Raw genomic sequence first — 23,870 nt, forward strand, 5'->3', positions numbered from 1 at the left:
ATTTACTAAATTGTGAATGAGAGCAAATTGCTTAAATTCTCTACATACCAGTTTGTACAGCTATAAAAAGTAGACAATATTAAAATCTATCTCACAGAATGTTAGAAATTAATGAGAAAAGGTACACATAAAAGTGCTTGTGCACAATCCTTGGTATGTAAGAACACTTACCAAATGTTAGCTATTATTGCTGTTTTAAATACCATTAGTATACACTCTAAGATATATAATATATATTGACATTTCCAATATACAATATTATATACATATATAGCACTTCCAATACCACAAGCTATATAGAGCAGTGGCTGCCATATACTAAAATATGATAAAGAGGAAAGAGAAGACAGAACAGCTTGTGCATCTTAGCCTCTGTACCTGGTGGTCCTGCAGCAGCTGCATCTTCCATAAGTTCTCCCTCTTCCAATTCCATGTTGTTGTATTCCACATCATTTTCTCCCGACCTAAGAATATACAAAATTCATCATTCCTATACAGTAAGGACAATTAACATTTGTCACACCTCGATGAATTTTAAAACAGTAGTGCATAGCTTTCTCCTACAAAGTAAGACATGCTATTTCTCAATACGGAAATGAGGACAATGACTTTTAATATTATCATGGTAGTGTTAATGTTCAAACTACCTCTCAAAAACACCGAGATGATTGGCAACATTTTTCTTTTGTAAAATTTACTTATTTATTTTGAGAGACAGAGTGTGAGCATGGGAGGGGCAGAGAGAGAATCCCAAGCAGGCTCCTCCCTATCAAAACAGAGCCCAGTGCAGGGCTTGAACTCACAAACCATAGATCTTTACCTGAGCTGAAATCAGGATTCGGACGCTTAACTGACTAAGCCACCCAGGTACCCCCAATGTTTAATTTTTAAAATAGAAAATATGAGAACCATTGTAAGCAGAAGGAACTATATAGCTTTAAAGAATTTATAACTTAATGGTAAGAAATTAGGCTTAAAACACTACCTTTTAAGGTTAAAAAAAAGATCAAATTAACATATATGATTACTTTTTTTTTGTTTTTTTTTTTTTTAACGAGAGAGAGTACACATGCGAGTGGGGGAGAGACAGAGAATCCCAAGCAGGCTTGACATACAGCGTGGAGCCCAATGCGGGGCTAAATCCCACAACTCTGGAATCATGACCTAAGCCGAAATCAAGAGTCAGTCAGCTGTTCAACCAACAGAGCCACCCAGGCGCCCCATAAATACTGTTTTCTTAAGATGGTATTTCAGAAAAAGGGTGTTGTCTCCTACCAAAGTCCTCACAAAATCTTTCCTACCAAAAAAACTACTATTGCTTTATTTTATTTTTTTAATTAAAAAATTTCTTTTAATTTCCTTATTTACTTAGTGATTGATTTTAAGTAAGCTCTATGTCCAACATGGGGCTTAAATTCACAACCCCAAGATCAAGGGTCACATATTCTACCAACTGAGACATCCAGATGCCCCACTTATTATAATGAGAGTGCCATATGGAACAACACTAACCAATGCTAGTTTGGGATATTTAAGGAACTCACAAGGGAAATGAAAGCAAAATGAACTATTGTGACCTAAGATAAAAAGCTTCTGCACAGCATAGAAAACAATAAAAAAAACTAGCGGTGCATGGGTGGCTCAGTTGGTTAACCGTTGGCTTCAGCTCAGGTCGTGATCTCATGGTTCATGGGTTCGAACCCCATGTCGGACTCTGTGCTGACAGCTCAGACCTGGAGCCTGCTTTGGATTCTGTGACTCCCTCTCTGCCTTTCCCCTGCTCATGCTCTCTCTCTCTCTCTCTCAAAAATAAATAAACATTAAAAAAAAAAAAAAAAAACAACTACTAAAAGGCAACTGACAGAATGGGAGATAATTTGCAAATGACATGTCAGATAATAGGTTAGAATCCAAAATCTATAAAGAATTGATCAAACTCAACACACAAAAAGCAATCCAGTGAAGAAATGGGAAGAGCACATGAATAGACCTTTTTCCAAAGAAGACACAAACACATGAAGAGATGCTCAACATCACTTATCATCAGGGAAATACAAATCAAAACCACGATGAGATACCATCTCACAGCTGTCAGAATGACTAAAATTAACAACAGAAAACAACAGATGTCAGGGAGGATACAGAGAAAGGGGTACCCTCTTACACTGTTGGTGAGAATGCAAATTGGTAAACCCTGGAAAACTGTATGAAGTTTCCTTAAAAAGTTAAAAATAGAACTACTCTATGATCCAGCAACTGCACTACTAATTAGTTACCCTAAGAATATAAGAACATTAATTCAAAGGGATATAGGCACCCCTATATTTACAGCAGTGCTATTTACAACAGCCAAGATATGGAAGCCCAAGTGTTCATTGATGAATGGATAAAGAATATTTGGTGTACACACACACACACACACACACACACACACACACACAGGAATATTATTCATCCATCAAAAAGAATGAAATTTTGCAATTTTCAACAACATGGATGGAGCTAAGAGGGTATAATGAACACTAAATGAAGTCAGTCAGAGAAGGACAAATATTATTTCAATCCTACGTAGAATTAAAGAAACAAAAGAAATGAGCAAAGAGAGAAAATGTGTGTGGGCGCACGCAAGACAGAGAGACAGAGAGACGGGGGTAAGGGGGGGAACCAGGAAACAGACTCTTAACTATAGAGAACTAAGGGTTACCAGAGGGAAGGTGGGTGAGGGAATGGGGGGAATAGGTGATAGGGTGGGAAGACATTTACAGCCTCAGAATATGTCCCTATAGGATATTTATTAACTACAAAGGGAAAAATTAGTAATTTCAGATTGGAGAAACCTGACAGACATCACGTTAACCAAGTGATCTAGGGGCGCCTGTGTGGCTCAGTCAGTTGAGTGTCCGACTTCGGCTCAGGTCATGATCTCGCGGTTTGTGAGTTCGAGCCCCGCCTCGGGCTTTGTGCTGACAGCTCAGAGCCTGGAGCCTGCTTCGGATTCTGTGTCTCCCTCTCTCTCTGCTCCTCCCCTGCTCACGTTCTGCCTCTCTCTCCCTCTCAAAAATAAATAAATATTTAAAAAAATTATTTTTTAAACCAAATAATCTAAATTAATGGTACAGAGATAAAAGACATGTGCTCCCCCACTACTCCATCATATGAGGTCCTGAAAAGGTATCATAATTTCTTTAGTACTCCTGCCTAAAGTGCACAATCTTAATTTAATTGTGAAGAAACATTTGGACAACTCCCAAATTGAAGCTTGCTAGGAAAGAACTGCTCTTTATCTGAAGTGTCAAAGTCATAAACAAGCAAACAAACAAACAAAAAAGATCAGGTGATCCAAATTAAAGACTAAAGAAACTTAACTAAAAGTAATGTAATACCGCTTTGGATCCTAGACCAAAGGACATCAATGGCAAATTTTTAAAAGGTAACAGATTATAGTATTACATCAATGTTAAATCCTGAGTTTGATAACTATACTGTAGTTACATAGGAAACATAGTACACAACGAAAAGTATATTCACCTAACTCGAAAGTCTCACCAAAAAATATTTTTAAAAAATACAGAAAAGAGGAACTAAGCAAAATACTAACATTTGGGGAATTAATCTGGACAAAGGGAATATGGGAATTGTTATCTAGCATTTTCTCCATTTTTCTTAAATTGAATAATTGAAAAATTAAAAAGAAAAACTAAAGCTAAGTTTGGAACCCAGAGGTGTAAAGAAGGAAAACTATCTTTCCTTCAAGTTCCTTCATTTATATAAGATACTCTACAGCAAGTAAACATGCTGAGTATCTCCACTTTTAGGCCCAAATTTAGTTAATATGCTTCTAATAATTACTACTTAGATGCTTTATGGTAGTTAATGTGAGACACTCACATAGTTTCTTCATCAATGTCATTTTCTTCTGTGTTACTTGTTGCTGTGGAGCTGGCAGAGGAACTGCTGCCATCGAGGTGATTCACTTCATCTTCACCAACAAGATCCAGATCCAGATCTCCATCTGAAAGTTCATGCTAGATCAAGGCAAAGAAACAAGACTTCTATCTCAAATGTTTTTACTCATTGATCATCTGATCCAGCCAATGGACCAAGCACCAAAGAATAATGAAATGATCAGAATTCTCTCTCCTGTGCATAGGCAGTTGAGCCCATTAGAGAACAGCACACAACCACATTATCTGGTTCCACTAATAACTTATTGCTGCCATTTTCAGTTAGGCCTTCAATGTGACTAGAGATGCTTCATATACTCCACTGCAGATGCCAATGAGGCTCTTCACAGGGTAACATTTCAAACCATCATCCTGTAGTCCGACCTAATCTCTAACATCAAGGACATCATAAAACTCTTGTCACCTATCTGCATAGAAAAACACACTGGTTATTATGTGTAAATACCCCCAAATTTTACCTGCCCTACCTCCAAACCCCATCATTAATTCCATTAACACCCCTTTCACAGGTTAATTGCTTCACCTCAGTGCTCCATTATCTCCTTAAATAGTTTATTTTGTCAATACCTTAACTTACCTCTCTCCCCACTGGCTCCTTCATTTTAGTACATACTTGAAGTGTCCTATCTTATAAATAACAACTATAACAACAAAAGCTGGTCTCTGCATCACTGTCTTACTTTTCAACTCTATTCTTTTTTATGTTTATTTATTTTGACAGAAAGAGTGGGAGAGCGGGGGAGGGGCAGAGAGAGAATCCTAAGCAGGCTGTGCGCTGACAGAGAGGGCTCAATCCCATGAACCATGAGATCATGACGTGAGCCAAAAACAAGAGTTGGATGCTTAACCAAGTGAGCCACCCAGGTACCCATAACTTTAAACAGTAACAATCACTTCTCAAATTCTCATTCTGGTTGTTGTTTATCTAGCATAAAACCTGGCTATCTCCCAAATCCTAAATGATTCTACCTACATATGCAAAAATAAGGTACTGTACTAGTTTTAGTGAATGGAAATAGATCAGATTTGTTAATTCCACAATTTGTATAGTTGTATATTTTCCGGAATGTGTGTCAGTTTGTTTGGTAGAACATACGTTTTCTATAATAAATTAACTTTAGAGCCTTGTAACATTTTGATTCAACTTCTGACTTAATATTTACAGAAGGGTATACTCTACTAAAGAAAATAAATGGAGAAGTCTTTCAGTATACTGATTCCTCTATATATGTTGGAAACCATGGTCTTATCATTTCTCTTACAAAGCACAAAATGAATCTAAAACAAGTCTAATTATTACATGATAATCTTCATTCTGAATCTTTTCCTCTTCTTCATCCTCTTTGACATCTCTTACAGAAGCTGTAGTAGGACCATCCTGGAGAAGCATATCGGTGCACGGCACAGACTTCTTAGCACGTGTCTCAGGAGTGTCATCATTTTGGGGGCTCAGATGATTATCTGGTGGTGACAAATCTCTTGATTTCTGACTTCGAGATAACTCAATAGTAAGTCTCTTAAAACAATAACAACACACATACACATGAGTCAAAAGAAGAGTTCCCTGGTACAGTAAAAATATTTTCAGTAAAAAGATATATCCAGATGTTCCTAAAAACATTTTTGAACCATTTCTCTCACTCCCTCCAGGTTTTGCTTATGGAAAAATCTATGGCAAAAAAAAAAAATCTGCCCAATTTACCCTCATTCTTCTTATATGCAGCCCAAGCTGCACATACAATTAGCAAACTGTAAAGTCAATAAATATAAGCAGTTTTAAATAGTACACTTAACATGAAAATCTCTCAAAGCATGTATTCATTCATATTTCTTCCCTTTTCTATTAACCATTCTCAGCACTTCAATCCTATTACCCCATCTCAATTTCCACTGGCAGAAAGAAGAATCCCTTACATAATGTAGTTTACCACTGTAAGATAAAAATTCCTTAACTGATCCTCCATAATGCTCCATTCAAGAATAGTGAAAATTCAAGATGTGGCAATTTTCAATTATTCTATAACTTAGAATCCTTTGACTTCATGACAGCATGGAAAACAGAAATACTCAAGTCATTGAGAAAAACACAAAATGTTTACCTCAATGAGAGCAGCACTGTCCAATACAGTACGGAAATATTCTATATGTGCAATGCCCAATAGAAGCACTTGAAATGTGGCCAGTGCAACTAAAGAACTGAATTTTTTATTTTAATTAAGTTTGCATAGCCATATGTGGCTAATGGCTAACAAACTGTGAAGAGTGTAAAATTAGAGGCTCAAAGGTGGGAAGTAGATGGGAGAATAAGATAATTGGACTTTTCTACAAAATTACAAAATCTAATTACAAATGTATCAGGCCAATAACACAATATGAAACACTAAACCCAAAATACATTTTTTCCTTACCTCTTTAAGGTTATTTATTTGTTGGATATAGCTAGTTTGTGCAGCTTCTAATTGAGTAATATACCAATGCTGGTCCCGGCATTTTTGAAAGAAAGTTGGAGAACGAACCTGAAACCTTAAAAGAAGAACTGCACATGAAATGTGATCCAAACAGTAAAATATTATCAACCAAGCCTTGAATCTATAACTATAAATTCTATAATTTTAAGTTTACTTGATTACATTACAACAAAGCTAAAATTCAAATTGAATTCAGAGCTGCTGGTATCAACCATTTATACATATAGTTTACAAATTAGAATGACATAATGTTCTGAGAAGTTCTCTTCAAGAGGGAGGCAAACCATAACAGACTCTTAACAATAGAGAAGAAACTGAGGGTTGCTGGCGTGGGGAGGGGGGGGGGTTAGAGCGCTAAATGGGTAATGGGTATTAAGGAGGGCACTTGTTGTGATGAGCACTGGGTGTTATATGTAAGTGATGAATCACTAAGCTCTGCTCCTGAAACCAATGCACTATATGTTAACTAACTTGAATTTAAATAAAAACTTAGAAGAAAAAAGTTATCTTCAAGTCAGTTGTCTAAATTCAAACTATACTTTTGTAAAGAAATAACATTACATATCATGGTTAAAGCTCCCAAACTACTAGTTCAAATACATTGTTGATCATGAGATGGGAAGACCATGCTATGCAGGAAGAAAGAAGCTAATGCTTTCCTTCCCCTTTCTTGCTTAGGTCAGGCACTACAAAAATAGGCAAAGTTTGTTTTAGACTCTGTTTTTTTTCTTTCCTGCCTCCATCTCATGTTCCCATTTTTCTTACTCCTCAATAAAAAAATAATTTAAAGGATCAACTACCCAGGACTGCTTTACTGTCCCCTAAAGAGTTGCATCCTCTAAATAACCTATATTCTAAACCCCTCCAGATAGCAGCTTAAAACAACCCTCCATATATCACAATACAGCCTATTTCAGGAGGGTTAGGGAAAAAAACAAGTATAATAAAGGATTTTAATGGGTAAGTGATAGGATCTCAATCTTTTCAGAGTTATCTGTACTTTTAAAACACTAATACCTACTAATGCAAAGAATCTCTACTACCTACGTCAGATGAATAAAAATGAGTCTATTTATAATGAAAAAATTTTCAGTAACATGTAAAGATGTTTCTAAAGAAAGGAAGAGTCCCAAGAGAAAAGACTAACTTGGAAGCCTGCAAATCCTCTTTCCAGTCTTGTCACCTTTATGTTAAATACTATTCCATTTTTCGTAACATTTTAAAGCTAGTATAGGAATCTACTGACCATCTAGAATTATCTGCAGCAGATAACTATTTCCAGTCAAGCATACTCAGGCATTAGAGGTCAGAGATTATTCACTCAATCACTAGCTTAAGTGGATACTGCCTACTCAGTATACACTGGTAAGACTTCCAAAAGACTATTACTTTTGAATACCTAATGAACTACAGCCAAGCCCACACATTATCATTAGTTAGTGTATGTATCATCAAAACAAAAGCAAGCAACAGGTAAAATTCCTTAACTTTCTCATTTAACAAAAAGAGAATAAAATACATATTTATTCATATGTAGTTGTAGAAAAGCCTTAAGTAACTTTCTGATATGTACATTTAAAATTCCTTCAGAATTTTGAATTGAGGTTCAAATTTTCAGTGATCTCCCATTAAATATTATGAGCAATAAGATAATTAAAAGCCTCCCCTCCACGAATCCTACAGCAATTTATTTATACTGCTATTATAGCACTATCTTTTAGAAAAAATTGTTTTTATCTACCCATTTCATCTTGATTTTCCTGAGGACAAAATCCATCTTATTCTTTCTTAATATTAACCCACTGCCACTCAGTAAACATTGCTGTATAAATGATAATAAGATATTACAATAGGAATCTGTTCCTGCACTAATATTCAAGCCTGTAAGTAAAAGTTTTGTTATAAATAGGGATGGCCTAAATAAAGAATTAGAATTTGGGCTAAATTGCATTTAAAAAAAAAAGAAACTATTACACAGATTTCCACCAGAAAGATTCAACATTACTATGACTCCAATAAGGAGAGGACTAAGGATTTAAAAAAAAAAAAAAAAAAAAAAGCTCTTGGGGCACTTGGGTGACTTAGTTAAGTGTCTGATGCCTGATTTCAGGTCAGGTCATGATCCCAGGGTTGTGGGACAGAACCCTACATTAGGCTCCATGTTGACAGCATGGGATTCTCTCTCCCTCTCTCTTTGCCCCTCTCCTGCCCTATCTCTCTCTCTCTCTCTCTCTCTCTCTCTCTCTCTCTCTCTCTCAAAATAAATAAATAAACATTTTTTTTTAAAGGCCCTTTTGTGGGCTGGTCAAATTGATGGCTGAATAATTTTGCTATCTTCCCTATGGTAAAGTATGGAATAGCAACAAACTATTTGTTTTGGCAAATAATAATAGTAATAACAAAACCCTGAAAGGTTATAAAATGGAACTAAAATAATTCCCCAAATGAAGACAAAAACAAGAATCTTTTTTCCTACACTGAAAATGCAATACTCTTTTATCACTTATTCATTCTCCCAAAAGGGTTATGAAGAACACATACGAGTAAAGGTTCTCATACAACAGCAACTCCTACAGCATGCTCTGAATCAAAGAGCTCAGAATAAGTGGAAATTTAGAGTATACCAAATCAATCCCAAGGAAAAAGCTCTGAAAATGGTTTTCATGGAAACTTCTTAAACTGTTAAACATTGTTCAAAACATAATTGAATCAGGACACTTGGGTGGCTTAATCACTTAAGTGTCTGACTTCAGCTCAGGTCATGATCTCACAGTTCGTGAATTTGAGCCCCACATTGGGCTCTCTGTGCCCCTCCCCCAGTTGCTGTCTCTCACAAAATAAATAAACTTTAAAAAACCCCAAAAAACCATAATTGAATCTACTTTTTTAATACTCAAGCTCTCATTGTCATCATCAAATTAAAACATCATGTAATGATGCTCCAAAATGTCTGACTTATACAAGGTACCCCAGTATTAAACAGGGCTGTGCGGTTTTATAGTCAGTGTTTATGTTGTCCTTCCTTACAAATAACACACCAACTACTTATCACTTAATTTGTTTTCATGAATTTTCATTTCTATTTCCTTACTTTTAATTTGGTGTTATCTGGAAGAAACTGAAAATTATTTTGTGAATTTAAGCTTGTAAAACCAGTCACCCACATATAATATACAATGTCAAGTGAAAAAACATAAGCACTTGATCCCTCAATATTTTTGTATTTCCAAATGGGGAGGTTGCTAGATGTTCAATAGGTAAGTAAATGGAACATTACTTATAAGAAGCAGTAGTTTCCTGGGGTGCCTGGGTGGCTCAGTTGGTCAAGTGTCCGACTTCGGCTTAGGTCATGATCTCACTGTACTTGAGTTCAAGCCCCGTGTTGGGCTCTGTACTGACAACTCAGAGCCTGAAGCCTGTTTTAGATTCTGTGTCTGTCTGTCTCTCTCTCTCTCTCTCTCTCTCTCTGCCCCTCTCCCACTTGCACTCTGTCTCTCTCTTTCAAAAATAATAAATATTAAAAAAAAAAAAAAAGTAGTAGTTTCCTTTCTATGGAATTACTAACTAGATGTCAAGCACATTTCTAAGTTATATTACTCACTATACAGGACTTCTGAAAAGAAACAAAAACATAATAGGATTATAGTTAGTATGAATTTCAGTATTCATGTTTGTTAAATGAATAAATTTCAAAATAAAGTTCTGATGACATTATTCCCCCATGATAAAAACAATATCAAATGTTTCCTATTACCTTAAAATCACTGTATCATTTTGCCGATTCAAGTATCCTTCATTGGCAAGTAAGTCCAAACGGAAAAATCTATTATAACCCCAGCATTCTCCAACTTCAAAGTCAGATGCAAATTCTCGAATGATATTTTTGGTAGGATCATTGCAGGACTGATGAACCATCTCTACACGATACTCATACCTAAATTTGAAAAACAGACTATTAATACAGAGTTAATAAACAAGAATAGAAGACAAACATACTGAAACACTAAGTAGGTCATTAATAACCTGAGAAAAAACTTACTGACACATTTCTTTCAGAAATGACTATCATTTATAAAGACACCAGTTTTGTAATGGGTTCTGACAAAATGATTGACACCAGGTCCTTTTTCCCTCTTAAAAATGTTTACCAATAGGGGCGCCTGGGTGGCGCAGTCGGTTAAGCGTCCGACTTCAGCCAGGTCACGATCTCGCGGTCCGTGAGTTCGAGCCCCGCGTCAGGCTCTGGGCTGGTGGCTCAGAGCCTGGAGCCTGTTTCCGATTCTGTGTCTCCCTCTCTCTCTGCCCCTCCCCCGTTCATGCTCTGTCTCTCTCTGTCCCAAAAATAAATTTAAAAAACGTTGAAAAAAAAAAAAATTAAAAAAAAAAAATGTTTACCAATAGAGGCGCCTGGGTGGCTCACTTGGTTGAGCATCCAACTCAGCTCAGGTCATGATCTCATGGCTTGTAGGTTTGAGCCCCGCATTGTACTCTGTGCTGACACTGCAAAGCCTGCTTGGGATTCTCTCTCTCCCTCTCTCTCTGTTCCTCCCCTACTTGTGTTCTCTCTTAAAAGAAATAACTAAAGGGGCGCCTGGGTGGCTCAGTCGGTTAAGCGTCCGACTTCAGCTCAGGTCACGAACTCACGGTCCGTGAGTTCGAGCCCCGCGTCAGGCTCTGGGCTGATGGCTCAGAGCCTGGAGCCTGCTTCAGATTCTGTGTCTCCCTCTCTCTCTGACCACCCCCATTCATGCTCTGTCTCTCTCTGTCTCAAAAATAAACAAAACGTTAAAAAAAAATAAAAAAGAAAAAAGAAATAAAAACTTAACAAAAATTTAAAAAACAGGTTTACCAATATAGCAGGTATAAAATAGCACCTCAAAAAATAAATAAATTTTGTATAAAATAGTACTTTCAAAGTTACTTTTGCTTTAACAAAGGTACTTACTCACAGGGGTGCTAATAAAATATAATTAAAAATGACAAATTATTAAATATTGGTGAGGATGTAGAGAAATATGAACTCTCATACATTGCTGGTAGAAAACATAGAATTGTGCAGTCACTGTGGAAAAGCTTGGCAAGTCCCCAAAGATGTTATAAACACAGAATTACCATATAATCCTGCAATTCTATACTAGGTGTATATTCAAAAGAAACAAAAACATATGTCCATATAGAAACTGTACGGGATTACTCATAATAGCCAAAAGTTGCATACAACCCAAATATCCATCAGCAGATGAATGGATAAACAAATTGAAGTATATACTTAAAATTGGATATTATTCAGTCATATAAAGGAATGATGTTCTGGTATATGCTTCAACATGAGCAAACCTTGAAAACACCATGCTAAGTGAACAGACGCCAAACACAAAAGGTCCGACTATAGGATCTTCTATATGAAATATCCACAATAGGCAAATACACAGAGACAGAAAAAGCAAAATTGTATTTATCTAGGTATAGGGGAAGAAAGGAATATGGAGTGTTTACTTAATGGGTATGGGGTGTTCTGAGGTGATGAAAACACTCTGAAATTAGAAAGAGGTGATGGTTTACAACACTCTACATGCACTGAATTCCACTGAATTGTATATTTTAAAATGGTTAATTATTCTTCCAATCCATGAGCACGGAATGTTTTTCCATTTCTTTATATCTTCTTCAATTTCCTTCATAAGCTTTCTATAGTTTTCAGCATACAGATCTTTTACATCTTTGGTTAGGTTTATTCCTAGGTATTTTATGATTCTTGGTGCAACTGTGAATGGGATCAGTTTCTTTGTCTTTCTGTTGCTTCATTATTAGTGTATAAGAATGCAACTGATTTCTGTACATTGATTTTGTATTCTGAGAATTGCTGAATTCATGTATCAGTTCTAGCAGACTTTTGGTGGAGTCTATTGGGTCTTCCATGTATAATATGTCATCTGCAAAAAGTGAAAGCTTGACTTCTGGAAAACAGTGTGGAGGTTCCTCAAAAAATTAAAAATAGATCTACCCTATGACCCAGCAATAGCACTGCTTGGAATTTACCCAAGGGATACAGGAGTGCTGATGCATAGGGGCACTTGTACCCCCAATGTTTATAGCAGCACTTTCAACAATAGCCAAATCATGGAAAGAGCCTAAGTGTCCATCAAATGATGAATGGATAAAGAAGTTGTGGTTTATATATACAATGGAATACTACGTGGCAATGAGAAAGAATGAAATATGGCCTTTTGTAGCAATATGGATGGAACTGGAGAGTGTTATGCTAAGTGAAATAAGTCCTACAGAGAAAGACAGATACCATGTTTTCACTCTTATGTGTATCCTGAGAAACTTAACAGAAGACCATGGGGGAGATGAAGGGGAAAAAAAAAAAAAGAGAGGGAGGCAGCCAAACCATAAGAGACTCTTAAAAATGGAGAATAATCTGAGGGTTGATAGGGAGTGGGAGGGAGGGGAGCTCCTGGTGGGTGATGGGCATTAAGGAGGGCACCTGTTGGGATGAACACTGGGTGTTGTATGGAAACCAATTTGACAATAAATTTCATATTAAAAATAAATAAAATAAAATGGTTAATTATATGTTACATGAATTTCACCTCTACAATATTAACTTGTTATTTCTATTTTTAAAATGAGTAGTGAAAAACTCAAAATACACAGAAAAACAATCAAGAATATTGAAAATCTGGGGGAGAATACATTAATGCAGATAGTCAAATACATCTGGGTTCAAAACAGATAAAAGTTTAAGATCAATAGTATATGTGCTGCCGAAGCGAGCACAAAGATCAATAGAAAAAAGTAAAAACTCACATTGTATGAAAAACCATATAATGTATGAAAGAAGTTCCTTTACCAGCTTTAGTTCTTTAAAATCATGACAAATACATACTTGTATTTCTAACAAATGTGGGAATTAATCCAAATTAAAATACTTAACTTAGCATCTAAACCCCAATCTTAGATAAAACTAAAACCTTAAATTTGAATATTCCTTCTACCAAACTGAAGGCTCTGAATAAATATAATAACTGTTCACTTAAAAATTTTAGAATTATTTAATTACTCCTCCAGGAAAAGTTCAACTCTTTCCTTAAGCAACTCAAAGAAATTCCCTTCTCTAAAACAAGGCACTCAGCAAGGACTGTAGAGTTAATTTCAGGATGTCACTCATATGCAAATATTCTCTGAAAGTCTATACACGTGTATGCCAACACACCTTTAGAGAGATACTTAAGCATAATGAAATTATGATAGTACTTCTGCAGCATCCCAGATGATACTAAAATATACTAGATAATGACACAAAGATTTAAGTTTTATTTCGTATTTTGGCAGTTAAACTACTTCACTGTTCAACTCTGAATTCCATAACTGAATGACATTTTAATATTAATGAAAAAGTATTCAAAACTCTCCTCTAGGTTTATTGAAGTGTTAAGAGAATTAACAGATAATAAGATGTCACTTTATCAGAATAGAAAGGTCTCGCTAAAGTATTTAGATAATATTTAACAAATATATGAATCATAATCTTTTTCAACCTCAGTATCCTGAATGTTTCATTATCACTGATAACATTTATTGCTGTTTATAAGACAATGTGAACTTTAGGTTCCTGAAGTGTATATGATCAACAATAAAAGCACAGAAATAAAATCAGTACCAAAGGCAATAGAAATGTCACAAAATCTACCTATCAGTAACGGAGAAAGGAAACTTTCCAACACAGGAAATAGAGATAGATCAAGAAATAGCTTAATCAAGAGATGAGGAGAGGCCCAAGATTTAATGGTAGCAACAGGGACACAAACAAAATCCTGTAATCACTGAGATTCTTATAATTCTGCCCTCGATCAACCACTTTCCAACCAAAATGGCTCATTTCAGAGAATCAAAACAGCTTGGTCGTTAACAACAACAATACAGAAACCAAAAAGTCTGTGTTAAACCGATTGCTGTTAAACAATGCCGATCTTGAGTGAATAATTTGAGCCATCACTGTATTACCATCTGTGAAATGGGACTAATATAACCTACAGCTCACAAGGGGATAGTAAAGAAAAATGGTACTATAAAGCACAGTGCTTGGCATAAAGTAAATACATAGCAGACGTTAGCTGTTATAATAACAACACAGGTTAGAGACACGCCTATGTGGCTCTGTCATTTAAGCGCCAACTATTGATTCTGGCTCAGGTCATAATCTCACAGCTAGTAAAATCAAGCCCTGAGTCAGGCTCTGCGCTGACAGCACAGAGCCTGCTTGGGATTCTCTCTCTGCCCCTCCCACACTCACTCAGGCACATGCAGGTGCTTTCTTTCTTTCTCTAAATGAATAAACATTAAAAAAAGAAAATACAGGTGAGTCCACTGCTAAAGATCACACAGGAGATTTGAAGCAAAGCCAATAGCTAAAACATACTTGTAATTCAAAGGCAGAATCCTTTCCATATCACTAGCACTATTCATAGTTTGACTCCCCAGTAGGGGCAAGAATATTCTGCATTAAGGTTAGTCTATGTCAGAAGTTGTTAAAATGTAATCTGTGTGCCCAAGGGTCAGCTCCTAAATGGTCCTTTCAGAGATCCAAAATGTCAACCATTATCGTAATATTAAGTTGTGTGCCTCTTTCATTGTGAGGACACTCGGAACAATGGTGCAGAAGAACAGTAGTTAAAAATGTACCAGTAAAGGGGCACCTGGGTGGCTCAGTCAGTTAAGCTTCCAACTTTGGCTCAGGTCATGATCTCGCAGTTTGTGGGTTTGTGCCCTATGTCAGGCTCTGTGCTGACAGCGCAGAGCCTGGAGCCTGCTTCAGATTCTGTGTCTCCCTCTCTCTCTGCCCCTTCCCTGCTCATGCTCTGTCTCTTGGTCTCTCTCTCAAAAATAAACATTAAAAAAAATTTGTTTTTAATGTACCACTAAAGTCATTAAATTATTCAGTACTACACACTTTCAGACAGTGAAACAAAATGCCAGTGTCTCTCAGGAATGTTTTTGATGAAGTAGTAAAATTGATACATTTTATTAAATCTCACATCTTGCTGTCACAAAATGGGACACATACATAAAGTACTTTTGCTGTATAGTCATGTACAATGGTTGTCTTGGGTAAATAACTTTAACTTAGTTGCAAATTCACTAGTCACTTTTTTGTGTGTAATATCAAATTAAAAGAACAACAATAAACAAGGGTTATTCAGTTGTGGATATCTGGCAGACATTTTCTGGACCAAAACATCTAAAGAAAAAAACTTCCAATATTGGTTGCCAATGATAAAACACAAGCTTTGAAATAAAAAAGTCCTAACTCTGGAAAATCTGGAGGTGCTACATGAGCTTAAAAGCTTTCTAACAGGGGCGCCTGGGTGGCTCAGTCGGTTAAGCGTCCAACTTCGGCTCAGGTCATGATCTCACGGTCCGTGAGTTCAAGCCCCACGTCGGGCTCTGTGCTGACAGCTCAGAGCCTGGAGCCCGTTTCAGATTCTGTGTCTCCCTCTCTCTGCCCCTCCCCTGTTCATGCTCTGTCTCTCTCTGTCTCAAAAATAAATAAACGTTAAAAAAAAAAAATTTTTTTTTTTAAAAAAAAAGCTTTCTAACAGAGGCACCTTCGTGGCTCAGTCAGTTAAGGGTCTGACTCTAGATTTCAGCTCAGGTCATAATCTCACGGTTGTGAGTTCGAGCCCCGTGTCAGGCTCTGCACTGACGGTGCAAAGCCTGCTTGGGATTCTCTCTCCCTGTCCCTTTGCTCCTCCCCAGCTCTCTCAAAACAAATAAACGTAAAAAAAAAAAAAGTTTTCTAATACTTGAGGACTCTCCTGATAAAAAATGGTAATATCAATGAATGTAATTCTTTAATATCACATGGTGAAATGTGTCAACTGTATATTTAGCAAATTATTATTTTCTTTTTTTTAATGTTTATCATTTTTTTTTTTTAATTTTTTTTTTTCCAACATTTTTTATTTATTTTTGGGACAGAGAGAGACAGAGCATGAACGGGGAAGGGGCAGAGAGAGAGGGAGACACAGAATCGGAAACAGGCTCCAGGCTCCGAGCCATCAGCCCAGAGCCTGACGCGGGGCTCAAACTCACGGACCGCGAGATCGTGACCTGGCTGAAGTCGGACGCTTAACCGACTGCGCCACCCAGGCGCCCCAATGTTTATCATTTTTGAGAGAGAGTGCAAGCAGAGAGAGAGGGAGACACAGAATCCGAAGCAGGCTCCAGGCTCTGAGCTGTCAGCACAAAGCCCAATGCAGGGCTCAAACTCAAGAACTGTGAGATCATGACCTGAGTCAAAGTCAGACGCTTAAGCGACTGAGCCACCCAGGTGCCCCTGTAAATTATTATTTTCTAAATGATCAACACATGAGTAAAACATCCATTCCAAGTATAAGACAGATTAGGGGCCCCTGTGTGGCTCAGTTGGTTGAGCATCTAACCCTTGATTTTGGCTCAGCTCATGTTCCCAGGGTTGTGGGATCGAGCCCTTTGTTGGGTTCAGCATGGAGCCTGCTTAAGATTCATTCTCTCTCTCTCTCTCTCTCTCTCTCTCTCTCTCTCTCTCTCTCTCTCTCTCTCTCTCTCCCTCCCTCCCTCCCTCCCTCCCTCCCTATCCCTCTCCCCTCCTCACACTTGCTCTCTAAAATTTAAAACACACCCACACAAAAAAAAAAACAAAGTACAAGACAGACCAATTAAGTTCTCATTGTTGTTTGTTTTTTGAGTAAATAGCTTTAATGAAGTATAACAAAGAAAGTTACACAATCTGGTAATTTTTATATGTATACACACATACACATAAATACATACCCATTAAACCATTACTACAACCAAGATACAAAACACATCCTTTCCCAGTTTCCTCTGCCTTTTGTGCTCCCTTCCTTAGCATTTTCCTCCACCTAACCCCAGCCCTGTCTGTCCCTCCATCTCCAAACAACTACATACATGCATTCTGTCACTACAGATTAGTTTGCATTTTTCTAGAGTTTTTACATTAGTGGAATCATATATACATATTCTAGTTTCTTTCACAAATAATTTAAAAATCATTCATGTTGTTGCATGTATCAATAGTTCATAACTCTTTATTGCTGAGTGGTATTCCATTGTAGGGACACACCAAAATTTATTTATCTATTCAGCTGTTGATTGAAATTAGAGTTGATTCTATCTGGCTATTACAAACAAAGCTGCTATGAACATTTGAGTAAAAATCCTTGTGTGGACATACAGTCCCTTTTCTCTTGGGTAAATATCTAGGAGTGGCTTAGCTGAGTCATGTAGCAAGTGTATAGTTAGCTTGTTAACAAATCACCAAATAGTTTACAAAAGTGGTAGTTACTGTTTTACATTTACCATGAGGAAGGTACACGACTTCAAATTTCTATATATTCTTGCCAATACTTGGTATGATCTTTTTTCTTTCTTTAAATGTTTGTTTATTTTTGAGAAAGACAGAGAGACAGCAGGGGAGGGGCAGAGAGAGAGAAAGAGATTCTCAAGCAGGCTCCTAACAGCCCAGAGCCCACTCAAACTCACGAACTGTGAGATCATGAGCTGAGCCAAAATGAAGAGTCAAACACTCAACCAACCGAGCCACCCAGGCACCCCGCCCAGTATGATCTTTTTAATTTTACCCAATGCAATAGGATATAGTGGTATCATACTGTTTATAAACTTCCATTTCCCTAATGATTAATGCAATAGGGTATACTGGTAGTGTATTGCCGGTAAATTTCCCTTTCCCTAATGGCTAATTCTATTAATTACTTTAAATAGGTTTATTTTCCCATCAATATATCTTTCATAGTGAGATGTCAAATGTTTTGTCCCCAGGGGGAAGGGAGCTTGTTTATTTTTTAATTGCTGAGTTTTGAGAGTTCCTTATATATTCTGGATAAAAGTCTATGTAACTTGAAGAGGTGAACTTCATGGTTTTCATGAAGTCTAGTAAATGTGTTCTTTTAAAGATTATACTTTTGGTTTGTAAAACAGCAATGCCTAACCCAAAGTCACAGATATTCTATACGTTTTTTTGTTTTAGAATTTACATCTAGGACTATGGTCAATTTTCACTAATTTACATATGTAGTATGAGGTATGGGTATAAGTTTATGTTCTTTGCATATAGATATCCAAATGTTCAAGGACCAAGACTATACTCTCTCCACAACATTACCTTTGCATCTGTATCAAAAATCCGTTGTGCTTATGAATGTGAGCTTATTTCTGAATGTGGTATATTCCATTGATGAATTTTTCTATCCTTATGTTAATACTATGCTATATTAATACTGTAGCTTTACTGTAAGTCTCACAATCATGTAGGTTTAGTCTAATTTTGTGTTCATCTCAATGATTTTCTCTATTGCTTTTTCAATTTTTATTTCGTTGCATTCTGCTCTGATCTTTATTGTAATTTCCTTTCTTCAGCTTACCTTCCATTTAACTTGTTTTTCTTTTCTCTAGTTTTTTAAAGTAGATGTTAAGATCACTGACTCGCAACCTTTCTGCTTTTCACTTACCAACTAATCCTTCAACAATGTAGGGGGGTTAGGGGCCCTGATCCCCACACAGTCAAAAATGTGTGACTTCTGACTCCCCCAAAATTTAACAGACCACCGTTGACCAGAGGCCTTACCAATAACATAAACAGTTGATTAAGTGTATTCTGTACGCTATTTGTATCATATACTATATTCTCACAACAAAGCTAGCTAAAGAATATGTTAAGAAAAAGGTAAGGAAAATACAATTACAATACTGTACTTACTGTACTTATTGAAAAAAATCTGTGTATAAATGAACCTGCAGTTCAAACCTTGCACGGTTCAAACCCATATTGTTCAAAGGTCAACTGTATATAGGCATTTATTGCTATAAATTTCCCTCTACTTACTACTTTAGCAGCACACTACAAATCCTAATGTTTTCATTTTCATTTGGTTCAAAATATTTTTTGTTGTTCAAAATACTTTTAAAAAATCCCTTATGATTGGGGCGCCTGGGTGGCGCAGTCGGTTAAGCGTCCGACTTCAGCCAGGTCACGATCTCGCGGTCCGTGAGTTCGAGCCCCGCGTCAGGCTCTGGGCTGATGGCTCGGAGCCTGGAGCCTGTTTCCGATTCTGTGTCTCCCTCTCTCTCTGCCCCTCCCCCGTTCATGCTCTGTCTCTCTCTGTCCCAAAAATAAATAAAAAAAAAAAAAAAAAAAAAAAAAACGTTGAAAAAAAAATAAAAAATCCCTTATGATTTCCTCTTTGATCCAGAGTTATTTAGAAATGTGTTAAGTTCCAAATATTTCAGATTTCCAAAATACAGTATGTTAATATCTAAATTAATTCCATGATTGCAAGAGAACATACTTTGAATGAGTTGAATCCTTTTGAATTTATTGAGATATGTTTTATATCCCAGAATATGGCCTCTCTTGGTAAACAATCTGGGCACTTCTGCTACTGTCTGATCAGTCTATAAATGTCAATCAGGGGAGGCTGGTTGACAATCTCTACCTTTTAACTGGGTAGTGAGACAATTTACACGAATACATTTGGGTATTCATCCCATCTGTTCTTTTGTTACCCATTAATTCTTTCTGCCTTCTTTAAGTATTTGTTTGTAAATCGATTTTATCCCCTTTGTTGCTTTATTAGCAATATGTCTTTGTCATTTTAACAGTGGCTTTATAGTTTATGGCTGCGGTAGGCTGAATATTACCCCCTACCCCAAGATATCCACATCTTAATCCCTGGAATGTGTGATTGTTAACTTTTCAAGCAAAAAAGGAGAGTATACAGCTGGGATTAAGCTAAAGATCTTCAGATGAGGGAACTATCCTGGATAATCCATGTAGACCTAAATATAATGATGAGTGTTACTTTAAGAGAAAAGTAGAGGAACACCTGGGTGGCTCAGTTGGTTAATCGTCTGACTCTTGATTTTGGCTCAGGTCATGATCTCATGGTTCCAGAGATCAAGCCCTGCTTGGACTCTTCTTGGGATTCTTCTCCCCATCTCTCTTTGCCCCTCCCCCGCTTGCACACATACACTTATGCTCTCTCTGTCAAAATCAATAAACATTTAAAAAAAATTTTAAGAAAAATATTTAATATGCAATAGGTTTAATTATTTTTAGTGAATAAAAGATCAATTCGTTTCGGGGCGCCTGGGTGGCGCAGTCGGTTAAGCATCCGACTTCAGCCAGGTCACGATCTCGCGGTCCGTGAGTTCGAGCCCGCGTCAGGCTCCGGGCTGATGGCTCGGAGCCTGGAGCCTGTTTCCGATTCTGTGTCTCCCTCTCTCTCTGCCCCTCCCCCGTTCATGCTCTGTCTCTCTCTGTCCCAAAAATAAATAAATAAATTAAAAAAAAAAAAAAAAACGTTGAAAAAGATCAATTTGTTTTAATTTCTAATTCTGAAAACATCAACAGAAGTAATCTACATAAAGAAAAATCGTTTAGAGCGCCTGGGTGGCTCAGTGGGTTAAGCATCTGACTCCTGGTTTTGGCTCAGGTCATGATCTCAGTTTCTCCAGTTTGAGCCTGGTATCAGGCTCTGTGCAGGCAGCTTGGGGCCTGCTTGGGATTCTCAGTGTCTCTCTCTCTCTCTCTGCCCCTCCCCTCACGCTGTCTCTGTCTCTGTCTCTCTCAAAATAAAAAAATAAACTTTAAAAAAATAATCAGCCTAAAATAATCCTTAAAAAAAAAATAGTTCTTGATCAATTTTGACTGATTACTCTCCTCATTTTTGATGTTTTCCTGCCTCCTTACATGTCAATTAATCTTTGACTGAACATCAGATATTGTAAATTTGACTTTTTCAGGTGCTAGACATTTTGTGATCCTATAAATTTTCTTGAACTTTGCTCTGGGACACAATTTAGTTACAAGATCTTTCAGGCCTTGCTTTTTCTTTGTTAGGTGGGTTGGGAGCAGTGTTCAGTCTAGTACTAATAGTTCTCCATTACTGAAGCAACAATTTCCTGACTATTGTATTTAGTGCCCATGAATTACAAGCTTCTCCACTACAGTTGTAAGAACAGACACATTACTACCTCTTATGGGCACCAGGCACCACTCCCTCTAATCTTTCAGATGCTTCTTTCCCGAACCTCAGATAGTTTCCTCATACATGTGCCCTGATCAGTACTCTGCAGAACACTAAATTTAAGGGAACCCTCTACAGATCTCCAGAGTTCTCTGTGGAGCTCTCCCCTCTCTGGAATTCTGTCCAACACATTCTAGATAAACTGGTCTTCCTGGGCACTCAAACACAGAGAGTCTGCCAGACTCTACCTCAGCTCCTCCTATGTTACAGACTGAAAACTCTCTCAAGGCTATATAAGGTGAGGCAATCATACAGTTTATCTGTTTCTTATTTCTAAAGGATTGCTTTCATTTGTTGCCTCATGTCCAGAAAGTGTTGTTTTTCTTTCTTTCTTTTTTTTTTTTTTTTTTAATTTTTTTTTTTCAACATTTTTTATTTATTTTTGGGACAGAGAGAGACAGAGCATGAACGGGGGAGGGGCAGAGAAAGAGGGAGACACAGAATCGGAAACAGGCTCCAGGCTCCGAGCCATCAGCCCAGAGCCTGACGCGGGGCTCAAACTCACGGACCGCGAGATCGTGACCTGGCTGAAGTCGGACGCTTAACCGACTGCGCCACCCAGGCGCCCCTCTTTCTTTCTTTTTTTGATTTTTGCAGGAGAAAGGGTTATCTCCTTATTACACCATCATAGCTAGAAACAGACATCTCATACCACATCAACAAATTTTACTGCAGTAGAGTAAAATAAAATTCACTGATATGGCTCTAGATTCCCCATTACAAACTACATTCAACAAACTACAACTTGTTCAACTTTGGTGTAATACCAAAATTCACAATTATCTAAAACTGCTTTTCTAAATATTCCTCCTTAAAAAAAGTAGATTAGTGGTTCCCAAGAAATGGGGAGAAGGGGGAAGGGAAGTTACTACTAATGGGTTTTTTCATGGGGTGATATAAAAGTTCTGAAATTAGTTATTAGTGACAGTTACAGCACTCACTGAATATACTAAAATCTACTGAACTGTACACTTATTTATAAGGTCAATTTTATGTTATATGAATTGTTTGTATCTCATCAAAAACAAAACAAACCAAAAAAAAACAACTTTTCCCAACTACCCATGATATTCAAAATCTGAGACCAGATTTTAAACATATACTTCAACCAAAGAACTTATTGCAACAAAGTGAATATAGAAGCCAATGTGAGGATCCATTTGTCTTTTTTAAAGCTATACATTAAGACATTTCAAAAAATGCAAAATAGTACAAGTTTTCTCACCAAATATTATTTTGCTTTAGAAAAATAGTTATCAAAAAAAAAAAAAAAGAGGTTAGAGTGGGAGAGAGCCAAAGCATAAGAGACTGTTAAAAACTGAGAACAAACTGAGGGTTGATGGGGGGTGGGAGGGATGGGAGGGTGGGTGATGGGTATTGAGGAGGGCACCTTTTGGGATGAGCACTGGGTGTTGTATGGAAACCAACTTGACAATAAATTTCATATATTAAAAAAAAAAAAAAATAGTTATCTTTCACAAGAATATTATTTATGTTAGTATACAATAGGTTTATTATTTTAAAGCGAACTTATAACATTTTTTTAAGGTTTTCTCAGTTTTAATTTCTAACTCAGAAAATAACAGATATAACCCATATTCAAACAAACAAACAAACAAACAAGCAAACAAAAAACTCTTGGGCCATGTGGGTGGCTCAGTCAGTTAAGCTTCCGGTTGATTTTGGCTCGCATCATGATCTCCTGGTTCATGAGTTCAAGCCCCAGGTCAGGCTCTGCACAACACAGAGCCTGCTCGGGATCCTCTCTCTCTCTCAAACACAAAACAGAAAAAAGAACACCTGGCCTTCCAACGTACACTGAATTTAAAAAAATTAAGAACAAAAACCAAAAGCCAAAAAACCTCTTTGGGGTTTGCAATAAAATTTAAGAGTATAAAGAGTCCAGGTGCCTGGGTGGTTGTCATTAAGCATCTGACTTTGGCTCAGGTCATGATCTCAAGGTTTGTGAGTTCAAGACCCACACTGGGTGAGCTCAAGCCCCACTTCACGTAAAAAACAAACAAACAAACATGAGCTCTGCTTGGGATGAGCCCCACTTTTCTCTCTCCCTCAAAAAAGAAATTTAGAAATTTTTTTAATTAAAAAAAATTGAGTTAAAAAAAAAAAGAGGAGTATTCCTGAGGCAGTTTTAGAACTGCCAGTTTGTGATCTCACAGTTCATGAGTATGAGCCCCACTGCTGTCAGTGCAGAGCCCACTTCAGATCCTCTGTCCACCTCTCTCTGCCCCTCCCCCTTCACGTGTGCTCTCCCTCACTCTCAAAAATAAATAAACATTAAAAAAAAAAAGAAAGAACTGCCAGTG

The 23,870-nt window shown here is 37.0% G+C and overlaps 1 protein-coding gene across 7 annotated transcripts in view; it reads right to left on the reverse strand.

Moving 5' to 3' along the window:
- TRIM37 (tripartite motif containing 37) overlaps positions 1–23,870 on the reverse strand; it is a 148,314-nt gene that overhangs the window by 65,042 nt on the left and 59,402 nt on the right. For all 7 annotated transcript variants that reach the window (XM_058703251.1, XM_058703253.1, XM_058703255.1 and 4 more), the window contains exons 13-17: positions 10,188–10,367; positions 6,374–6,488; positions 5,266–5,481; positions 3,889–4,025; positions 379–464 (exon numbers count right to left, since the gene is read on the reverse strand). In XM_058703251.1, the coding sequence (XP_058559234.1) occupies positions 379–464; positions 3,889–4,025; positions 5,266–5,481; positions 6,374–6,488; positions 10,188–10,367 (734 nt within the window). The remainder of the gene's footprint in view (positions 1–378; positions 465–3,888; positions 4,026–5,265; positions 5,482–6,373; positions 6,489–10,187; positions 10,368–23,870) is intronic.

The sequence above is a fragment of the Neofelis nebulosa genome, chromosome 16, assembly GCF_028018385.1.
Source record: "Neofelis nebulosa isolate mNeoNeb1 chromosome 16, mNeoNeb1.pri, whole genome shotgun sequence".
NCBI classification, from domain to species: Eukaryota; Metazoa; Chordata; class Mammalia; order Carnivora; family Felidae; genus Neofelis; species Neofelis nebulosa.